The sequence below is a fragment of the Dermacentor variabilis genome, chromosome 3 (genome assembly GCF_050947875.1).
Source record: "Dermacentor variabilis isolate Ectoservices chromosome 3, ASM5094787v1, whole genome shotgun sequence".
Lineage (NCBI taxonomy): Eukaryota > Metazoa > Arthropoda > Arachnida > Ixodida > Ixodidae > Dermacentor > Dermacentor variabilis.
The window spans coordinates 90512122-90529211 of NC_134570.1; the positions used below are offsets into that span (position 1 = coordinate 90512122).

At 46.5% G+C, this 17090-nt stretch overlaps 1 protein-coding gene across 1 annotated transcript in view; it reads right to left on the bottom strand.

Annotated features, from left to right (window-relative positions):
• Positions 1 to 16793, bottom strand: part of LOC142574613 (uncharacterized) — a 23302-nt gene extending 6509 nt beyond the window's left edge. The window contains exons 1-4 of the mRNA XM_075683656.1: positions 16638 to 16793; positions 10361 to 10500; positions 7093 to 7231; positions 1 to 14 (exon numbers count right to left, since the gene is read on the bottom strand). The exon at positions 1 to 14 is cut by the window's left edge and continues 151 nt beyond it. Of these exons, the coding sequence (XP_075539771.1) occupies positions 1 to 14; positions 7093 to 7231; positions 10361 to 10500; positions 16638 to 16793 (449 nt within the window). The remainder of the gene's footprint in view (positions 15 to 7092; positions 7232 to 10360; positions 10501 to 16637) is intronic.
• Positions 16794 to 17090: the final 297 nt, after the last annotated feature.

Consider the following 17090-nt stretch of genomic DNA (forward strand, 5'->3'; position numbering starts at 1 on the left):
TCCAACACCTGAACCTGAAATGGAAGAGGTCAACGTGAAGAAGCACTCTCTAATGTGGAACCGCACGGGAATTCAGAAGCTGTGAATAAACTGTGACGTAGATATAAAGCGCGCAATCATTTCGCACCCGTGTCTCCGAATTGAAGCATGGGGACGGAACCTCACCCAGTAGAGAAAAAACACCAGCACTACAACGAAACTTTTGAGGCAGAAAATGGGCTGCGGTCTGCCATAGTCATAGCAAGGTGCATGGCGAATAGAGGGCGTTTTCTTGTTCCTGGCTCTGTAATCACGGCTCGCTATTCTGCACAAAGAAAAAAAAACAATCCGTAACTTGACGGCCAAAACACGGGGATAACATCTGTAAGAAAGGCAGTCGTACCGCTATAGGATATGCGGACGTATTTTACGTAAAAGTGAGAAAAGTCGCGCAATCATTCATTTCACGAGTTTTTGCTCCGTTTTTATATAAACGAAAAAGCAAATTGTTTTACTAATAAAGACGTTGCCTTTGTAATGAAAACGAAATCTATGTCCGTTTCGCGGCGGCATGCGTGGTACACGCTTAAAGGCTCCCGAACCAGCCCTCGCGCTCGGTGAAAAGAAAGAAAGAACACAACCCGTGGATAGCATACGCTGCTGTGAACATCTTAGCCAAATTTTGCAGTTTTCAGTGGGGCACGAAGCTCCCAAGCGGAGAACATAGTTTTCTGCACCCCCCTCCTCTTCTTTTTTTTCAACAGAAGCCAATTTTTACGCTTTTCGGGAGCCATATTTCCTCATATAGCAGATTCCCATACGTGGCTGCTATTGGCCAATACCTCACATCGATCAAGGAGGGTGCTTGGGTCAGTGCGCTTCTCCCTACTCTTACTGTGTATATCTATTGATTCAATTTGATATACAGGTTTGAGTAAGCTAAATCTGCTTTGAAGTTTCGATAAGCATTGCGTACTTCCTGGAAAGGCCGAATATCATCTCCTCACGTACGGCCGCGGCCGTCCGCGTATGATTTAGACTTTGTCCACCCTGCTTATTGATGTCGCAACCTTCGGGCCGCGGTAATTCCGACTGGTTTTAAACACCCAGCTAGCTGGGAACCTCGCGCAACTTAAGGTCAGACCGCACGCACACGTGCCAGCGCGCGCTCACTCCTGGCCGTTCCTAGCTAGACGCCTAGGCATATTTTGCTTCATATTGAACTAATGATGTCGCTTCAAAATTGCACAAGTTGGATGCGGCGACTATCCGTCGTACAAGCTGTTGCAGGACAGAGCCGGTCCACACCAGGTAGCCCGGCCAGACTCCATAATAACTTTATTGAATCGGGGAAAGGGGGATAGGGGATTAGGAGCTTGATGAGTGGCGCCCCAAGTGCAGGGCTCCACTGGCTTCTGCCGCTAGCCGAACGTGACCAAGTAGAGCCTTCTGCACTTTCGGATCTGAGCTGGCAAGTTGTGCCTCCCATTGCTCCAGTGTGTTGGTTCAATTATACCTAACTAGGCATTTAAATTCGGCGGTCTATTTTGGCATCCCCATGAGATGTGGTACAAAGACGGTGGCGAGTCGCTACACCACGGACAGGCACGCCCGTACATTGTTGGGAAAATTTTGCTCAATCTTAATAAATTTGGGTAGGCCCACGTTTGAATCCTGCGGAGATCTAGTGCGTCTTCCCCTTGCAAATATGTGTGGGGGGCGCTGTACCTTTGCCGCACACCGCGCTGTTGGCAAGAATATCGCGCGGTGCCAGACGTGCCAGATCGTTATCCTCCTCCTCGCGACGACTTTCCTGTGAAGTGGCTGGTTGTGAATGGGAGGGCGATGGTTGCTCCGCTCGGTTCGTGAGCTCTCGAGCTAGAGCGTCAGCCCTCTCATTCCTATCCAGGCCTGCGTGTCCCCTACACCAGACCAGTCTGTATGTATCCTTTCCTAGGAGGTGGCTAACCTTCAAAGGGAAACGACCGTTCATAAAGAAGCGGCACGCCTCCTGAGAGTCTGAGATGATGGTGTTGTGCGACGGCCCCGTCCGTTCCCGGTCTTTGATTGCCAAGGCGATGGCGAAGCGTTCTGCCTAGGAAATGGAGGACGGGATCAGGGAGGCGCTTGAGATTAGACTAGTCTTGTCGTTGCCTATGACAGTCACCATCGCACGCTTCCAGTTGTACTGAGAGGCGTCAACATAAACGGCATTCTCATCATTTCTGACTAGTTTGCCTAGTCATTTCACTCTTTCTCTTCGTTTTTTTTTTGTTTCTGTCTTTGTGCATATTTCTCGGGACAGGACGGACTGAGATCATGCTTCGGACGGGACCGGGAACGTCCACCAGTACCTCGTCCAAGTTTCGGGGGTGGGGTGGAATACCCGCCCTCACTACGATCTCTCTGCCCGATCTCGTCTGGCAAAGTCGGCTTCTTTGTTAAATTAAAGTCGCCGCCTTGAGCTCAACGTATGTGTTGAATACACCAAGGCCAAGGAGCTTGTCTGTCGGGGTGCCTACCAGTAAGCGCAAACCCACCTTGTAGGCGCCTTTTATAATAGTGTTAACCAGCTCCTCCTTACTCTTGTTGAGTGTGTGAAAAGGGAGGCTGTACGTTTGCTGATAACGAGCGCCTGTACTAAAAGGACAGTGTCGCATTCCTTTATGCCTTGGTTGTGGAAGCTGATTCTTTGAATCATCCTTGCCACTTGTTTTGTTGCCGACTTTAGTAAATTGACTAGTGTGGCTGGCCTGCCGTTGCTCTCAACCCAGGATCCCAAGATCCTTGCAGCAGTGACCCCTTTTATTTGCTGATTTTCGATTGCATTTCTATGTCCTCATTACTTTTATATCGTTTCCCGTGGATGCGTATTATCTCCCATTTTTCGGGAGCACAGCTGAGACCGCTGGCCCTGGCAAAGTTTTCAACTGCAGTGGCCGCCTCTTGGAGGGTCTGCTCCTTCTCTGCTAGGGACCGGCGCGTGGACCAAAGGGTGATGTCCGCGTAAATAGTATAACCATGTAGCGGAACACCGTCTAGGGTATGCGCAAGTCTACACATGGCGATGTTAAAAAGTAGAGGAGAGGTGATCGCACCTTGAGGCGTACCTTTGTTGGGCATTTGAATCGGATCAGATTTGACATGCGATATTCCTATCGTAGCCTTCCTCCCCGTGAGGAATGCTCTAATGTAATTAAGGACATTTTCTCCGCAGCCAATTATATTAAGCTCGGAAAGTATCGATTCATGTGACTTATTGTCAAAGGCGCCCTTCAGGTCAAGAGCTAACAATAGGTGCTCCCTACTTTCGGGTACGCCTTTGACTACCTCTTCCTGTAACAGGAGGAACGCGTCTTTTGTTGAGAGGCCGTTGCGGAAGCCCAACATGGTGGCCGGGAACAAGCCCCTGTCTTCAATGAAATTTTGAAGCCTCGTGTGTATGACCCGAGCTTTCCCATGCAAGACGTCAGTGATATGGTTCTTAGCGCCTGCAGGGATGGCTTCTTTCCGGGTTTTGGTATAGTAATAATTTTTGCAGTTTTCCACTCTCCGGGGATCTCTCCCTTAAGCCAATAGTTTTCATTAAATTGCCTTGTGATAGCTTCTATGACTTTATCGTTAAGGTTTCTAATCATAGCGTTGGTAATCTGATCGGCGCCAGGGGCTGTATTCTTCTTGGCCGCCTGGGCTGCCGCAAAAACCTCTTCGGTGGATATTGTGACGTCTAGCTTCCCATTTTCGATGCCCGTATAGTTAATTTGGCCCGTTGATTTTCTCGCGCTCCCTCCGACATATCTTTCCTTGAGAGCATCTATTAATGCCTCATTCGTGCCTGGAAATTCCTCCGCGATCCTTCGCAATGTTCTGCTGGTCGCAGATTTGTACTTTTCCCGGTCTAGGATATTCCTCAGGATGGCCCAGGTTATTGCAGTGCTCAGTGTGTCTTGTAGCGGACTGCAAAACTGGATCCAGCCGTCGGTTGCCAATTTACTGCCATATTGATTTGCTTCCTCTGCCAGAGTTGCGATCCTGCGCAGAAGGTTTCTGTTCAGACGTTGTTTTCGCCACCTTTTTAGCAGCTTACGCCTGCTTTCCCACAGGCTTAGGAGGTGGCTGTCCACCGCTGGTGCTTCCTCCGTCCGCGTAATCTATTTAAATGCCCGCCCGTGTGCTGCTTTAATGAAATCGGGCCATTCCCCATAGAATCCGGTTCGGCACTGGGTGGAGGGTTGTGTAGGCGGAATTTTGTCCAGTTTGTCAGCGTCGTTTCCCCCGCCACCCGGCGTAGTTTGGGAGTCGATAGGGAAATGCTGATGAGGAAGTAATCACTTCCTATATTTTCATCTAGGTTGGCCCAGGTGGCATTCCTGATGTTGCGTGTGAAAGGTAGGTCCATGAACATGTCTCTACTCAAGCTGTTCTCCATCCTGGTGAGCATGGTGGGGATCACGATCAGGCTCAGCCCCAGCCTGCATCCAGCGTGTTCGAGACGCGTTCACTTGGGTGTGTCCTTTGGGTAGCCCCATGCGGTGTTGGGAGCGTTGAAATCTCCCAGCACCATGACGCGGTCCTTGGTACCCGAGATTTTAAGAGCCTCCGTATGGAGTTTGCTAAAATCTTCATTCCTGTTTTGGGGGGACTGTACAAATTTACTATTACAGTTCTTGCCTTGCCTCTTTTTAATGGGAATAAGCTGAGTATCTGGTGATTGATCTGAAGATTTTCTATCTGCTCTGGTTTGGCCGCGCCAGTCCTGCTCACCAAGGTGGCAAAGTGGGGATAAGTTGAATTTTGCAGGGCGTAATATCCCTGCAGCTTGACCACTTTGCGGCCAATTTCCTGCAGGCATATTACATCTGGTCGGATTGGTGCACCGTTTATATAGTTTTGGAGTGCGGCTGCCTGCTTGTGAAAAGTGCGGCAATTCCATTGACAAATCTCCAATTGTTCCGCACTTTTCAATTTAGTTTGAGCCATGATGTACGAGAGCCTCCGCGTCGTCCCGACCCACCTTCTATGGTTTATGGGTGATTGGGGTAGCAAGAGGACGCTTATTATTAGCTCTCTGCAAGCCTCCCACAGTCTCGTTTACATATCGTTTCTGGATTCTTAATTCCTCGCCGATGGGTGATATTAGGTCTGACATGAAATGCGTTAAAAGATCGTAGAGATTCGCAATGCTGCTCCTATTTTCTTGGACTTGGTTCTGGATCTGTTTTCTAAGGTTGTGCGTGGGGATGCCAAGAAGTTCATCACATCTTCCCTCGCCTACTTCCATTTCCCTTTCTTGGGTGGGATGTATTGGTGTCTCGTGCCCGTTAGTGTTGACCGCCGAGCCAGAGGCCTGCAGCGTTTTAACTGTGTTTTCTGAATTCGTTTGCAATGAGGAGATTGCTAATTGGAATTCTTGACGCTCTGCCTACATTTGGACTTTAAGCTGTTTAAATTCTTGCGTTAGTTTTTTGTTTTCATCTATGACTTTTCTGTATTGCTGATTGTGTGTTATTGAAGCACTGGGAGACACGACCCCCGCCAAGCTCACCTGATTGTTTCGTCGGTTGGCAGCTTCTCCTTCTGCTCCGGTTCCGGTCTGCCAAGGCTACGGCAGAATGGCGCGTGTCCACAACGCACCGCCTAGTTAACTTCAATGTGGCGGGCAGTTCCAAGTTTTATTTGGGATGTTCACGTATATGGACGCTTGCATTACTGATTTTGACACCTACGGCGCGCCAGACAAGGCTGTCCTCACTGACCCGCAGTGCAGACAGTGCAGGTCGCGGCACCTCGCGGCGGCCACGGTATCTACGATTCATAACGGACGGCGGCTACTTGCAACTGTAGCGCGCATGCGCAGTGTTTGCCTTGCGCACGACAGTGATTGAGTGCGCACTCCTGTTCACAAGCTCCGGTCTGGCCGTGCTCCGGTTCCGGTCTGGGGAGCACGGCCAGACTGGAGCTTGTGAACACGAGCGCGCACTCAATCCCTGTAGTGCGCAAGGCAAACACTGCGCATGCGCGCTACAGTTGCAAGTAGCCGCCGTCCGCTATGGATCGTAGATACCGTGGCCGCCGCGAGGTGCCGCGACCTGTCCTCTGGCTGTCTGCACTGTGGGTCAGTGAGGACAGCCTTGTCTGGCGCGTCGTAGGTGTCAAAATCAGTAATGCAAGCGTCCATATACGTGAACATCCTAAATCGAACTTGGAACTGCCCGCCACGTTGATGTTAACTAGGCGGTGCGTTGTGGACACGCGCCATTCTGCCGTAGCCTTGGCAGTGCAAGGCAGTGAAGAAGGAGCGGGAACATAGCGAAGAGAATCATAGGCGACTTATTTCGGATTGACTGTGCTCCTGCTGAAAGGATTGTAGCACTTTCTGCGCCAACATATTTCTTAAATAGCCAAGATTAGCTTTAAATGCATTAGTCCACTTTGATAAAGAGTGGTTCAGGGCCCCTTTATTAGCTGAGAGTACAGCATGCGAAATTATTTTCGTTTCCTTCTTCACCATCTCTTAATTATAGTTCTGTGCAGTTTCAACGCCAATGTAAGAGTAGGTAGACAGATGCCTGTGGCAATTCATCTCAATTATTGAGGAAAGTTATTGGAAGAAAGAAAGTACGCGTGCTCTCTGGGTCAGTGAACACGCAGAGAATGGTTATACTTTCTTGCAGAGTAAATTCTTTGTATGCGTCTCGAAGTATCAGGTGTCCTCGTTTTTCTCATGTGTACTATATGTAGCACTTTTAACTTCGCTTGCGTGACATCTCCTACAACAGCATTCGTCGCCCGATCATGTCAGTTTCGTTCATGTGTTTTTTTTTTATTTGCAAGATATGGGATATGTCTGCATTTCTCATTAAGAGTTCTTCGTGACATAAAAGACTCCCCGTAATATGAAATGCCCGTACGCCCAGCTCTCCCGTTTTTTAATTACGGAAATGAGGGCGGCAATATTTTACCTGCAGGTTTCTCCGGAATCCACAGAAAAATAGTTTTACCTTGTACGAAGGCACCTTTGGTCCTCAAGAAGGACAGATATATTAACGAAAGTTTGCTTCAGTAAGGCCTTTGTCGCTTATTGCTCACTTGAAGTAATAGCAGCACACTCACCATGCCCCAGATGTTGGTGTTGTTCTCACCGCTGTTGTTATACGGCGTCGCTCCCGTTATCCAGCAAGCAGGGTAATTGGCCTTAAACTCGTCCTCCGTGAAGTGTGTCCAGGGCACGAAGCCGTCAACTGGGAATCGCCTGGTAATCGGAAGCATCCAAACACGCACGCCAAAGAGTATTCCTTCATTTTTCACTCCCACCACACCGAACCACTGCAGCCTTACAATAGTTAACAAAATTTGATAGATTGACGCGCCGATTGGAAGATATTCGAAATTCTGCAAGTCTGTTTCGCTGCACATCTCGGTCGACTCACCGCATAAGGGTGGACGCCGTCCTAACATTGAAAATAGATGGTGTCTAAATTCATGCCCAAGCAACGGATTTCTCTAAGTAACAAAATTGGAACTGCGAAGGCCAGCTCCGTGCACCGGAAGCTATTTAAGGACCGGAAAGACGTCATATACGCCATATTGGGGCGCCATCGATAAAGCAGGGGTACATAAGTTTGTGTCACTAGCTTAGCCACAAACTCTTCCTGCCGAAGACTTCGCTGTTGGGAAGCTTCGACCCAGCAGTACCGGAAGCAGGAGGTCGGTCATCTTGTGTAACACAACCGAATAAGGTGAAAAAGGGTACTGCAGGTATTTCGCATATAACGCGTTGCATCAGCACCAATTAATTTGCAATCATTGTATACTGAGGCCAAGGACGCCCCGCAACTGCAGCCTAGCTGACATCGGCCGAGACAAGGTCTTCTACCACGTGACTCAAATGAGATTGGTCCAGTGTTTCACAGCAACGCTGTGACTCTCCTGACAATGTGTGGCGGCTGCAAGTCTTCAAGCCTTTGTTGACTTTGTTGCATTTTATTTCTGAGCCATTTCTTTGTGTATTATTATTATATTATTATACGAATATAAGTTACGAAAGCCTCTCAGAAGAAGCTTTCTGTGCTTCTCTCGCAGAATATGTGGTGTAACTTAGGTGAACTAATATATCTTTAGCACACTTCGAATCCATATAAAAAGCCCAGAAGTATTGCACTTAAGAAAACAATTTACAGAGAAAGCTTGTTCAGATTATGAAAAAAGTATCTGTAAATGGTGGTGCAGTAGCGCACGCTCACAGTATTTGCAACTGTTTACATTTAAAAGATATCATAATCATACGCTGGATAGTTATATTTAAAGAAAGCTTTCGAAATGTTATAGCTATAGTGAATGAACACGCAATACGTACGCAGCAGGAGAGCATGAACACAGAACAGAGAAGTGCAGATACCGAAATAAACGTTTCCATTGCTCCTAATACAATGTTCCTTATACAAAATTTCGGACTGGTGTCTATTATCTTCGAGGGCACATACAGCCCCCCCCCTTCACATCATACGTGAGCTTTACATGATTGACAAGCCGTACTACTCTATTACTCTCTTGAAAATGTTGAGCAGTTGTTAACTGCAGTTAGTTGCCTAATTGAAGCTATACCCAGCCGAACGTTGTATGTATGTATTTATTTATTTATTTATTTTTATGCGTTTATTTATTGAGCCCTGTAGACAGAAATGAGGGCCCGATCAGGAGGTGTAGAATACATGAATCGAAATGCGACTGCCGTGGCGAGGATTCGATTCCGCCACCTCGGGTTTAGGAGCCCAACACCACAGCCACTAAGCAACCACGGCGGGTGTGCGTGCTTCTCTTCAGCCGATGTCGCTCCTCGAAACGTCCGGCACCGTGCGTCACGTGCCAGTCCCTCGCATTCTTCCCTCGTGGCAGCCAGCGCTTTGAAACCCAGTGCTAGACCGCAGTGCTTTTAGAATCGGTTCCTATTTTGCGTAAGACCGACACCCACAAATTGTGCGATGTCCGGCGGCTATTATAACCTTTGGTCAGAAACATTGAAATTTTCATGTCCCGACATTTTTTCCAAACCTTAAGTGCTATGTCCTATGAGTCACAATTCTACAAGTAAGCATACTGTTCAACAAAAAGAAACATTGACATTGCTGTGTTGCAGTGTATTGGTACTTCTATACGTCTGCGGTAGCATTAAAATAGCGACAATTTAATGCATTTTCAGCTGATTCCGCTAACACTTGAGCGGTCCTCCGTCATCGGGTTATTGGCACCGAGAAAGAAATTCATTCGCCACTTCGCATGTGGTGCAATATGCTTGATCAACAAAGCTGAGCAAGAATGAAATCTCTACATGCAAGTCAAGGACACAAGTAGCACCATCGGCTGGACCTATTCCAGAACTCCTTCTTAAAGACGCACCCGACTGCGGCAGTAAACAACGAACACCCGCAGTGTTGTTTTACTCCTCTAAAATTTTAGCCGCTCATCAAAAGAACGGTGCACCAAAAATTCTGCAATATACATTCGAAGGCGTCTGCGACTAGGCACATGGTAAAGTCGGCTCAAGTTTATCTAAGCGTGGCTTTAAATTGTCAAAATGCAATGAAGTAATGTCTGTTCTGCAGGTCACTGGTTATTGCATTTCACAATTATTTTATCATTTAACCAAAAAAAGGTGTCCGAAAATTACGATACTCCCTGATGTCAAATTTTAGCGTCGCTGAATACGTGTTTTCATTTCGCGATGTATTAAGGCGCAGAATTTCAGAACAAAATCACCGCGCCGAAAGGCAGTGGGCCAATGCCATCAGTGTCTTCGCAGAGGGAAGGGCCATCTGGGAAGGCTGGCATTAAGAGCGGAAAGAGAGCCAACTGTGGAGGAAGACGACGACGAATAGCGCGATCAGTGGCATGAGCGCACTGCCGCGGTTACACCGAGGGGCGCCGACGCTCAACTCGGGAACGGGTGCCTTAAGAGCTGAGCTCTAAATCATAATGCAGGTTTTGGTGCGTCCGGGAAGTGAAAAAGAACGTTGAGGACAAGACCAAACTGCCTATTGCCTAAAGCACGTGGAAGCACACGTCCTTTACTTGTCCTTGAAGTGTACTATAGCTCAGTGCTCATAAATGTACCTATGCGAAACGTCCGACACCGCAGTTTGTGACAGGCGACCGTTTTTGTCATATACCTAAGCGGTTCTGATCTCATCGTCGCCAAATCTAGGAAGCTGTGTTTGACAACTTCAAGAGAATCGAAACTACTTTAGCAAAATTATCGTTCCACTGATGTTTATAGCTTTACCTACCTACCGATGGAAGATGGGTCGTTACTAAACATCACTTAAATTCTACGTCACTAAACTTTGAGGCAATCGTATAAGGTACACATCGCAATGCTTCTTACTCTAGATTGTCGCTGACTTCTTTGAGGAAGTTGTCGCTGTTCGCCGGCCAGATTCGAATACCCAAGATGACGAGGCTAGCGTTGGGCGCAGGTGGCTGCGGATGGTCCTTCTTCAGCATGTCTCCCCTGTCACGTAATTTCTGCATAGGCGAACAAGTTGGGTTGATTACACTCACATCATGCGCGGCGCGACGTAGTTTTTACCTAAGCTGCTAGCGCCAAGTAGCTTAGCTTTAGCCTTTTGTTATCCGAATGTCTGTGCTATGATTTATCAGGCCTAAATATATCCTTAAAGCTCTTGTGCTATGGACAAATGAAAAATCCTCGAGACAATGCTGAACGTCTATCGGAACCCGCCGGACAAGTGCTCTTCATATGTGCGCAAAAGGAAATAATATTCCACGTGCGAATATGTAAACAACTTTGACACGCGTATAAATGAAAAATCTTAAGTGAAATTTCGCAGGCTTATAAAATTCTTCTCTTTTCACTTTGTTTTGCATGAGTTTTTTTTTCCTTCCATGGATTCAAGGTTTGATGTACGTCCGCACTGGTTTCTATAGGGTCAGACAAGAATGCCGGCCGCAACACATTATCGCTATACAAGTCGCTTATATAAGAATGCAGGGAGTCACTGCTGTGCTTCATTCCTAAATCCTTTGCTGCTCGTCTTCGCGAGAAGAATGCCAAACATCTTCAGGACCTCCAGGGAGTATAAGGAGGTACTCCTCCATTGTTTTAGCTCTTGAGCAGCAGCATGTCAACGTCATATAAGTTACTCTAGATTGCAGACCATGCTCTCGGTGTAGTGAATTCGCTCAATTTGTTCTATATGTTCTTTGTTTTTTGTTCAGCTTCTTTATTTGGCCTTGATTTCCTATTCGGTTCTCCGTCCACAATATAATTCAATGATGCAAGTATACGGCAATGCACAATTGCTGATCAATCTTCAGAGACGCCGGTTCTTTCCGGCACAGCTATTGATTCTCTTGCGCCGGTGAATAGAGCACACTTTTTCGAACATCATTACCATGAAGGCAATAAAGGTTTCCTAAATTTAACCGAAAACAGCGTAAAATAGACACATGACTCCTTCGAGCAGTGAAATGAGTAATTTCCATCAAAGCTCCCCACTGAACCATCTATGCTCATCTTGGTTACCAGGCGCGAACACACACAGAAATAAGGAAGGAGACGGGACAGAGCGCCTCTTACAACTGCTTTAATCGGAGGCACACCACACACTTATATAGCCGTCTTTGACGCAAGGAACACAATCAAATCAAGATGGATATGGAAGCGAACGGATTAAATATTCCTTTTCAGCCATATATAAAATATTGTTCGGTCGCTGACGCACATGCTTCCTTTCTTTCCTATAATAAAAGCTTCAATTACTTCCCTAGCTTTTGTATCTTTACTCTTTGATAGAATCCGCACCCCTGCAAAACATGCCTCACAAGAGCGTGACGGGCCGGACTTAATGTGCTTAGGTATGTTTGGCCTTTCTTTATATTGCTCTACATTTTTTTCATGTTCCCTAATTCGGTCTTTAACACAGCGCACAGTTTGTCCTATGTAGGAGAGGTCACATGGGAGGGAGATTTCGTACACGACACCTTCTGCGCATTTCATAAATGCTGGCCCATGCTTGGTGCCGCATCGATTTTTATCTTCACGTATTCGTTGGATACGAGAACAAAGTCTTCCAAGCATTTTGGGGGCTGAAAACAGAAGCGGTACCTAGTGTCTGCTAGCAACCTTCCTTAAATTGTGGGCAATCTTGTGTACATAGGGCACTACCCTATAGCAGTGGTGGTGGCCACAAGATGTGGGCCATCTTGTGTACATAGGGCACTACCACAGGTCTCACCACCTCTTCTACAGGGGGATCTTCCCCAGCACTCACAGCCACACTCATTTTTTGTAGTAGGCCTTAAGCGACTGCCATTACAATCGAATCAGGGAATCCACCTTGAGACAGCCTGGCCAATTGGCTCTGCCAGCTAAACTGCATCCTGTGAGGGCACGATTTTCCGAGGGCGGATTTCAGGCAAGTGAAGCAATCCCCCTTTTTATTAACGTCGAATGGGTGGAGTCGTATGGCAGGATCCTTTTTTTTTTTTGCACGATGTGCATGTGCCCGACAAATCTGATCCGCACATAATTGAATATTTATATCTACAAACTGTAGGCAGATACCCTCAGACACTTCGATGGTGAATTGCAAGCCTTTTCGACGTTGTCCGAATATGGATAAAGTATCCTGCACACTCTCTTCGAAGTTCAAACTTCCGTACTTATTAAAGAATAGAAAAAAAATCTTCCACATATCTGAAGACAAGAACGTGCCTAGCCGGTGAAACCTGGTGTACAACTTGATTCATTCGTGAGAGAAAAATATTACACAATACTCGCGCCGGCTTTCTGCAGAAAACACTGCCGGTCAAATGGTAAAGTCTAATGCGAGTAAAACTTTAAAAGGGTTAGAAAATCATCAATGTAAATTGCCGCATTGTTTCGAAAGGAAATGCGTTCCTTTTTTTTTTCTATACACTCTCGTACTGCAGCTAACAGAGCCTTATGAGGAACAGAGTAAAATAAATCCACCATATCCACGGAAAAGGCGCGCCCAACATCACATTGCGATTTTAGGAAGTCACAAACTTCGTCTGATTTCTTTGTAAGAAATGTGTCGTCCACTTCAAGGGTACTCAAATGTTTCAACAAGGACTGACTTCCCTCCTTCTACCACGACCCTTTTTCCGTGACTATTGTTCTAAACGGCATACCTTGTTTATGCGTTTTTACTGAAAAGAAGGCTTTCGAGGCATTATTTTTGCTTTTTCCTATCTATTTGGCAAGACGGTATAAACCAAACTGCTCACATAGCGCAACTGCTCTGCTCTTAACTCTAGTTTCTTTAACTTTTATCGGCGCGAAAATCTTTTCTAGTGCCTGCGCAGCTCTTTCCCAGAAATTACTTTCAGATAACATGACGAACCCACCATCCTTGTCGGCTTGTAAGAGCCTTAGGTGGTTATTTCCCTGCCTTCTACTTTTCTCTTTCCTCCTCCTAGGTGCTTATTTGTGAAGTACGTCAAAATGGCTCCGGTTGAAGTTTCCTTGTGACTTGAATGCCTCCGGTCGCAGGACTTGAGAAGGCAGCTGACGCCTTCCAGAAAGTACGTCTCTTGCTCCTCTGATTCGACCTTGCTGGCAATTCGTCGACTGATGGCAAGCAGCTCATGCGGCGGTACTTGCGGTTCAAGTCCATCTCGTCGGTGTGTTGAATGTCCCCCTCAACCACCAACCCATCCACCCCCTCATTTCGTTCTTCTTACTTTATTCCTAAACCAATTTGTCTAGCATGCACACCCAGAGCTGCTCAGTCATTCTCGAAGCTGACCTCATAACGGACCGAAAATTCTTCTCAGCTAGACAGGTAGAGTATGGTCTTCGACTGGCGGTGCGTAGAAGATCATTTAGTTAGCGAATATGACGCCAGAGTTCAGCACTGAGGATCGTACTTATGCGCTTCACACGCCCGCAGGAGGGTAGAACTGACCGGAAAAGAGCACTTACTTCGGCAAATGCACTTACCCACAAATGGACCAAGTTTTACATCAGGTTTTACCGGCTAGGCACGTTTTTAAAGTCTTTAGATATGTGGATGATTTTCAGATGTATCTTAGTAAGGACGGAAGTTTGAACTTCGAGGATATTGTGCAAAATATTTTATCCCTAATCCGACAACATGGAAATGGCTTCAACATTGAAGTGCCTGAGGGTGACTGCCGGCAGTTTCTAGATATAAATATTGTGTTTTGTGGGAATCAGATTAGTTGGGCAAATGCAACTCGTTCAAAAAAGGGGCTCCTGCCATACGACTCCACCCATTCGACGTTAATAAAAAGGGGGATTGCTTCACTTTGCCTGAAATCAACCCTCGGAAAATCGTGCCCTCACAGGATGCAGTTTAGCTTCCAGAAGCAATCGGCCAGGTTGTCTTCAGCTGGATTCCCTGATTCGATTGTGATGGCAGTCGATTAAAGCCTACTACAAAAAACAAAGAGTGTGGCTGTGAGAGCTGGGGAAGATCCCCCTCGAGAAGAGGTGGTGAGACCTGTGGTGGTGCTTTATGTACACAGGATGTTCCACAATTTAAAGAAGGTTGCTAGCAGACATGGGGTGCCGCTTGTATTTTCAGCCCCCAAAAAGCTCAGAAGCCTTTGTTCACGCATCGAAAGAATACGTGAAGATAAGAATGGATCCGAAACCAAGCATGTGCGACCCTTTATGAAGTGCGCCGATGGTGTCGTGTACGAAATCTCCCTCTCATGCGGCCGCTCCTACATAGGACAAACTGTGTGCTGCGTTAACGACCTAATTAGGGAAGAAATGTAGAGCAAGATAAAGAAAGGCGAAACATACCCAAGCACATTAAGTCCTGCCCGTCAAGCTCTTGTGAGCCATGTTTTGTAGGGGTGCGGATTCTGGCAAAGAGTAAAGATGCAATAGCTCGGGAAGTAATTGAGGCTTTCTTCATCGGAAATAAAGGAAGCCTGTGCGTCAGCGACCCATCAATATTTTTATATATGGCTGAAAAGAAATATTTAACCAGTTCGCTTCGATACCAATCTTGATCTGATTGTGTTCCTTGCGTCAAATATGGCTATATAAGTGTGTGGTGTGCCTCCGATTAAAGCAGTTGTAAGTGGCGCTCTGTCCCGTCTCCTTCCCTGTTTCTATGTGTCTTCGCGCCTTGTACCCAAGATGAATTCTGACCAACTCGCCCAACAAGACGTCCTTTTGAACCATCTATGCGTTTGCGGAAATATTTGAAAAGAGAGCGAACATGAGTGTTTTGTTATTATCTACCGATATACACAATAAACCCACAAACTCTAACAACATGCAACCCTTAACACCCCACCTATTTACATCAATTATGAACTCAATGCCGAATTTGCTGCGGTCTCCTCATACCGCCTCAAAAAAAAAAACACGAATATTCCCTCAACCTAACAAATCCCGCACTTGGCAGACAGGCAATAAGCATCGTTCGCGCGTCAGCCATTTCAAGCGACCACTCCTCTCCTCTCCCGCTTTCCATAATATGTTAACTCGGTGTGGCACGGAATACTCCCAGGGCACCGGTATGCATTGGAAATACCATCCACGTATTTCTTTTAGGCTCTTTATTGCTATATATTTCAAAAGGCTATAATTAACTGGCGATTTTAGACTTCGATCCCACCTCATCTATAACATATGCCCTGAATTCGTATGTAAGTTCCATAAAGTGCACGTTTGGATCATCGATGAAGAGGTGAAAACAAAGCACGCTCTTCGCATAACGTCATTAAAGTGTAAGAAAGGGAGCTGGCTAATTGCAAAGCTCCTAATTAATCAATACTCTTCAGCGTTTCCGTACGTATCACCATATATATGCCGCGATCCAGCTCCCCACCCCCAAATGCACCCTCCTCCGCCACAACAGTCTCCTTACTTACTCTAAACATCAAAATTGTATTGTTCCTTTACAAATGTACATCTCATAAGTAAGTTTTATGCTGGCGAATCGAGGTTATAGAATCTCATTCGAATTTTGTCCAGCGACGATTGACTTCCCACTGCTTACAGTGAGTGACAAGCCAAGATAGCTCAGTAATGCAGGAGAAGCGTCTCCTAAGAAAGCGTCCTGCGTGCTTTATCCGTACACTCCGCGATTTTAAAAAATAGTTTCCTATACAGGCGCCACCAGCGGGAGGAGGAGAATAAGCCCTATACTTCAGCAACAATCAGTAAGCCGGTTTCACACACGCCGCACGCACGTAATAACAATATTGCTTAGTGTGGCAAAATTTTTCTGTCATAGCAAAATTATGTTTGCGGAACTCAGGGAAAGCATCAGGGGGGGGGGGGGGTGGAGGGGGCATAGCTCGCTGATTTGTTTTTGCTTAAAGTCCTCTTGTAAAAGCTCTTAAATATGGGCGTATCCTTTGGGTCTCCCGAATGGTTAGATTGTCCTGTATCCTATAATCGGGTTGCATTGCCATTGCAGAGTACATGGCAATGCAACCGTTGAGAGAAGATGGGGCGCTCTGTCTTTCTCCTAAAATAGCAAAGACAAATACCGAAAATTAGATGTGGTAACGCACATGGCCACATTCGTTATAATCACACTTCTCTTGACATGCTCGACTTGTCATTGAACCCCGGTGGCTGGACGAGAGAATCCGGAACGAAGCTTGACTCTACCTCCATAGCTTACCTTGAGCATATCGAACACCGCCGCCACTTCATGATTAATATTTAGTTTCAGCCAAGGCTTGCATTCCAGGTCGAGGACGGCGTAGTGGTAGACCTTTCTTACTGTCCAGTATTCAACCATTTTGGCACGCCCCGCGCTGTTGTCCATGTCTTGCATCGCCTGTGAATTGTTCCTAAGAATGGCATAGGGTGTCAAAAGGGGCGATCATTTTCGCTTAAGCGCTATAAAACATTTTACACCATGAGAGTTCCTTTTAATCAGGAGAGTGCGTATGGGAAAGTCCAATACGATCAACTTAAATGCGCCGATATAACCCCGCATGCTAATTTGCGCTCGACATACCTGATATCGTTACTTGAGTGCGAATTTTATTGCGATAGCAATTATAGGTGCAATCCACTCGAAGTTTATCCGCTGTCATCACCGCCGCTATGATGTTCTTCATAAAATTCA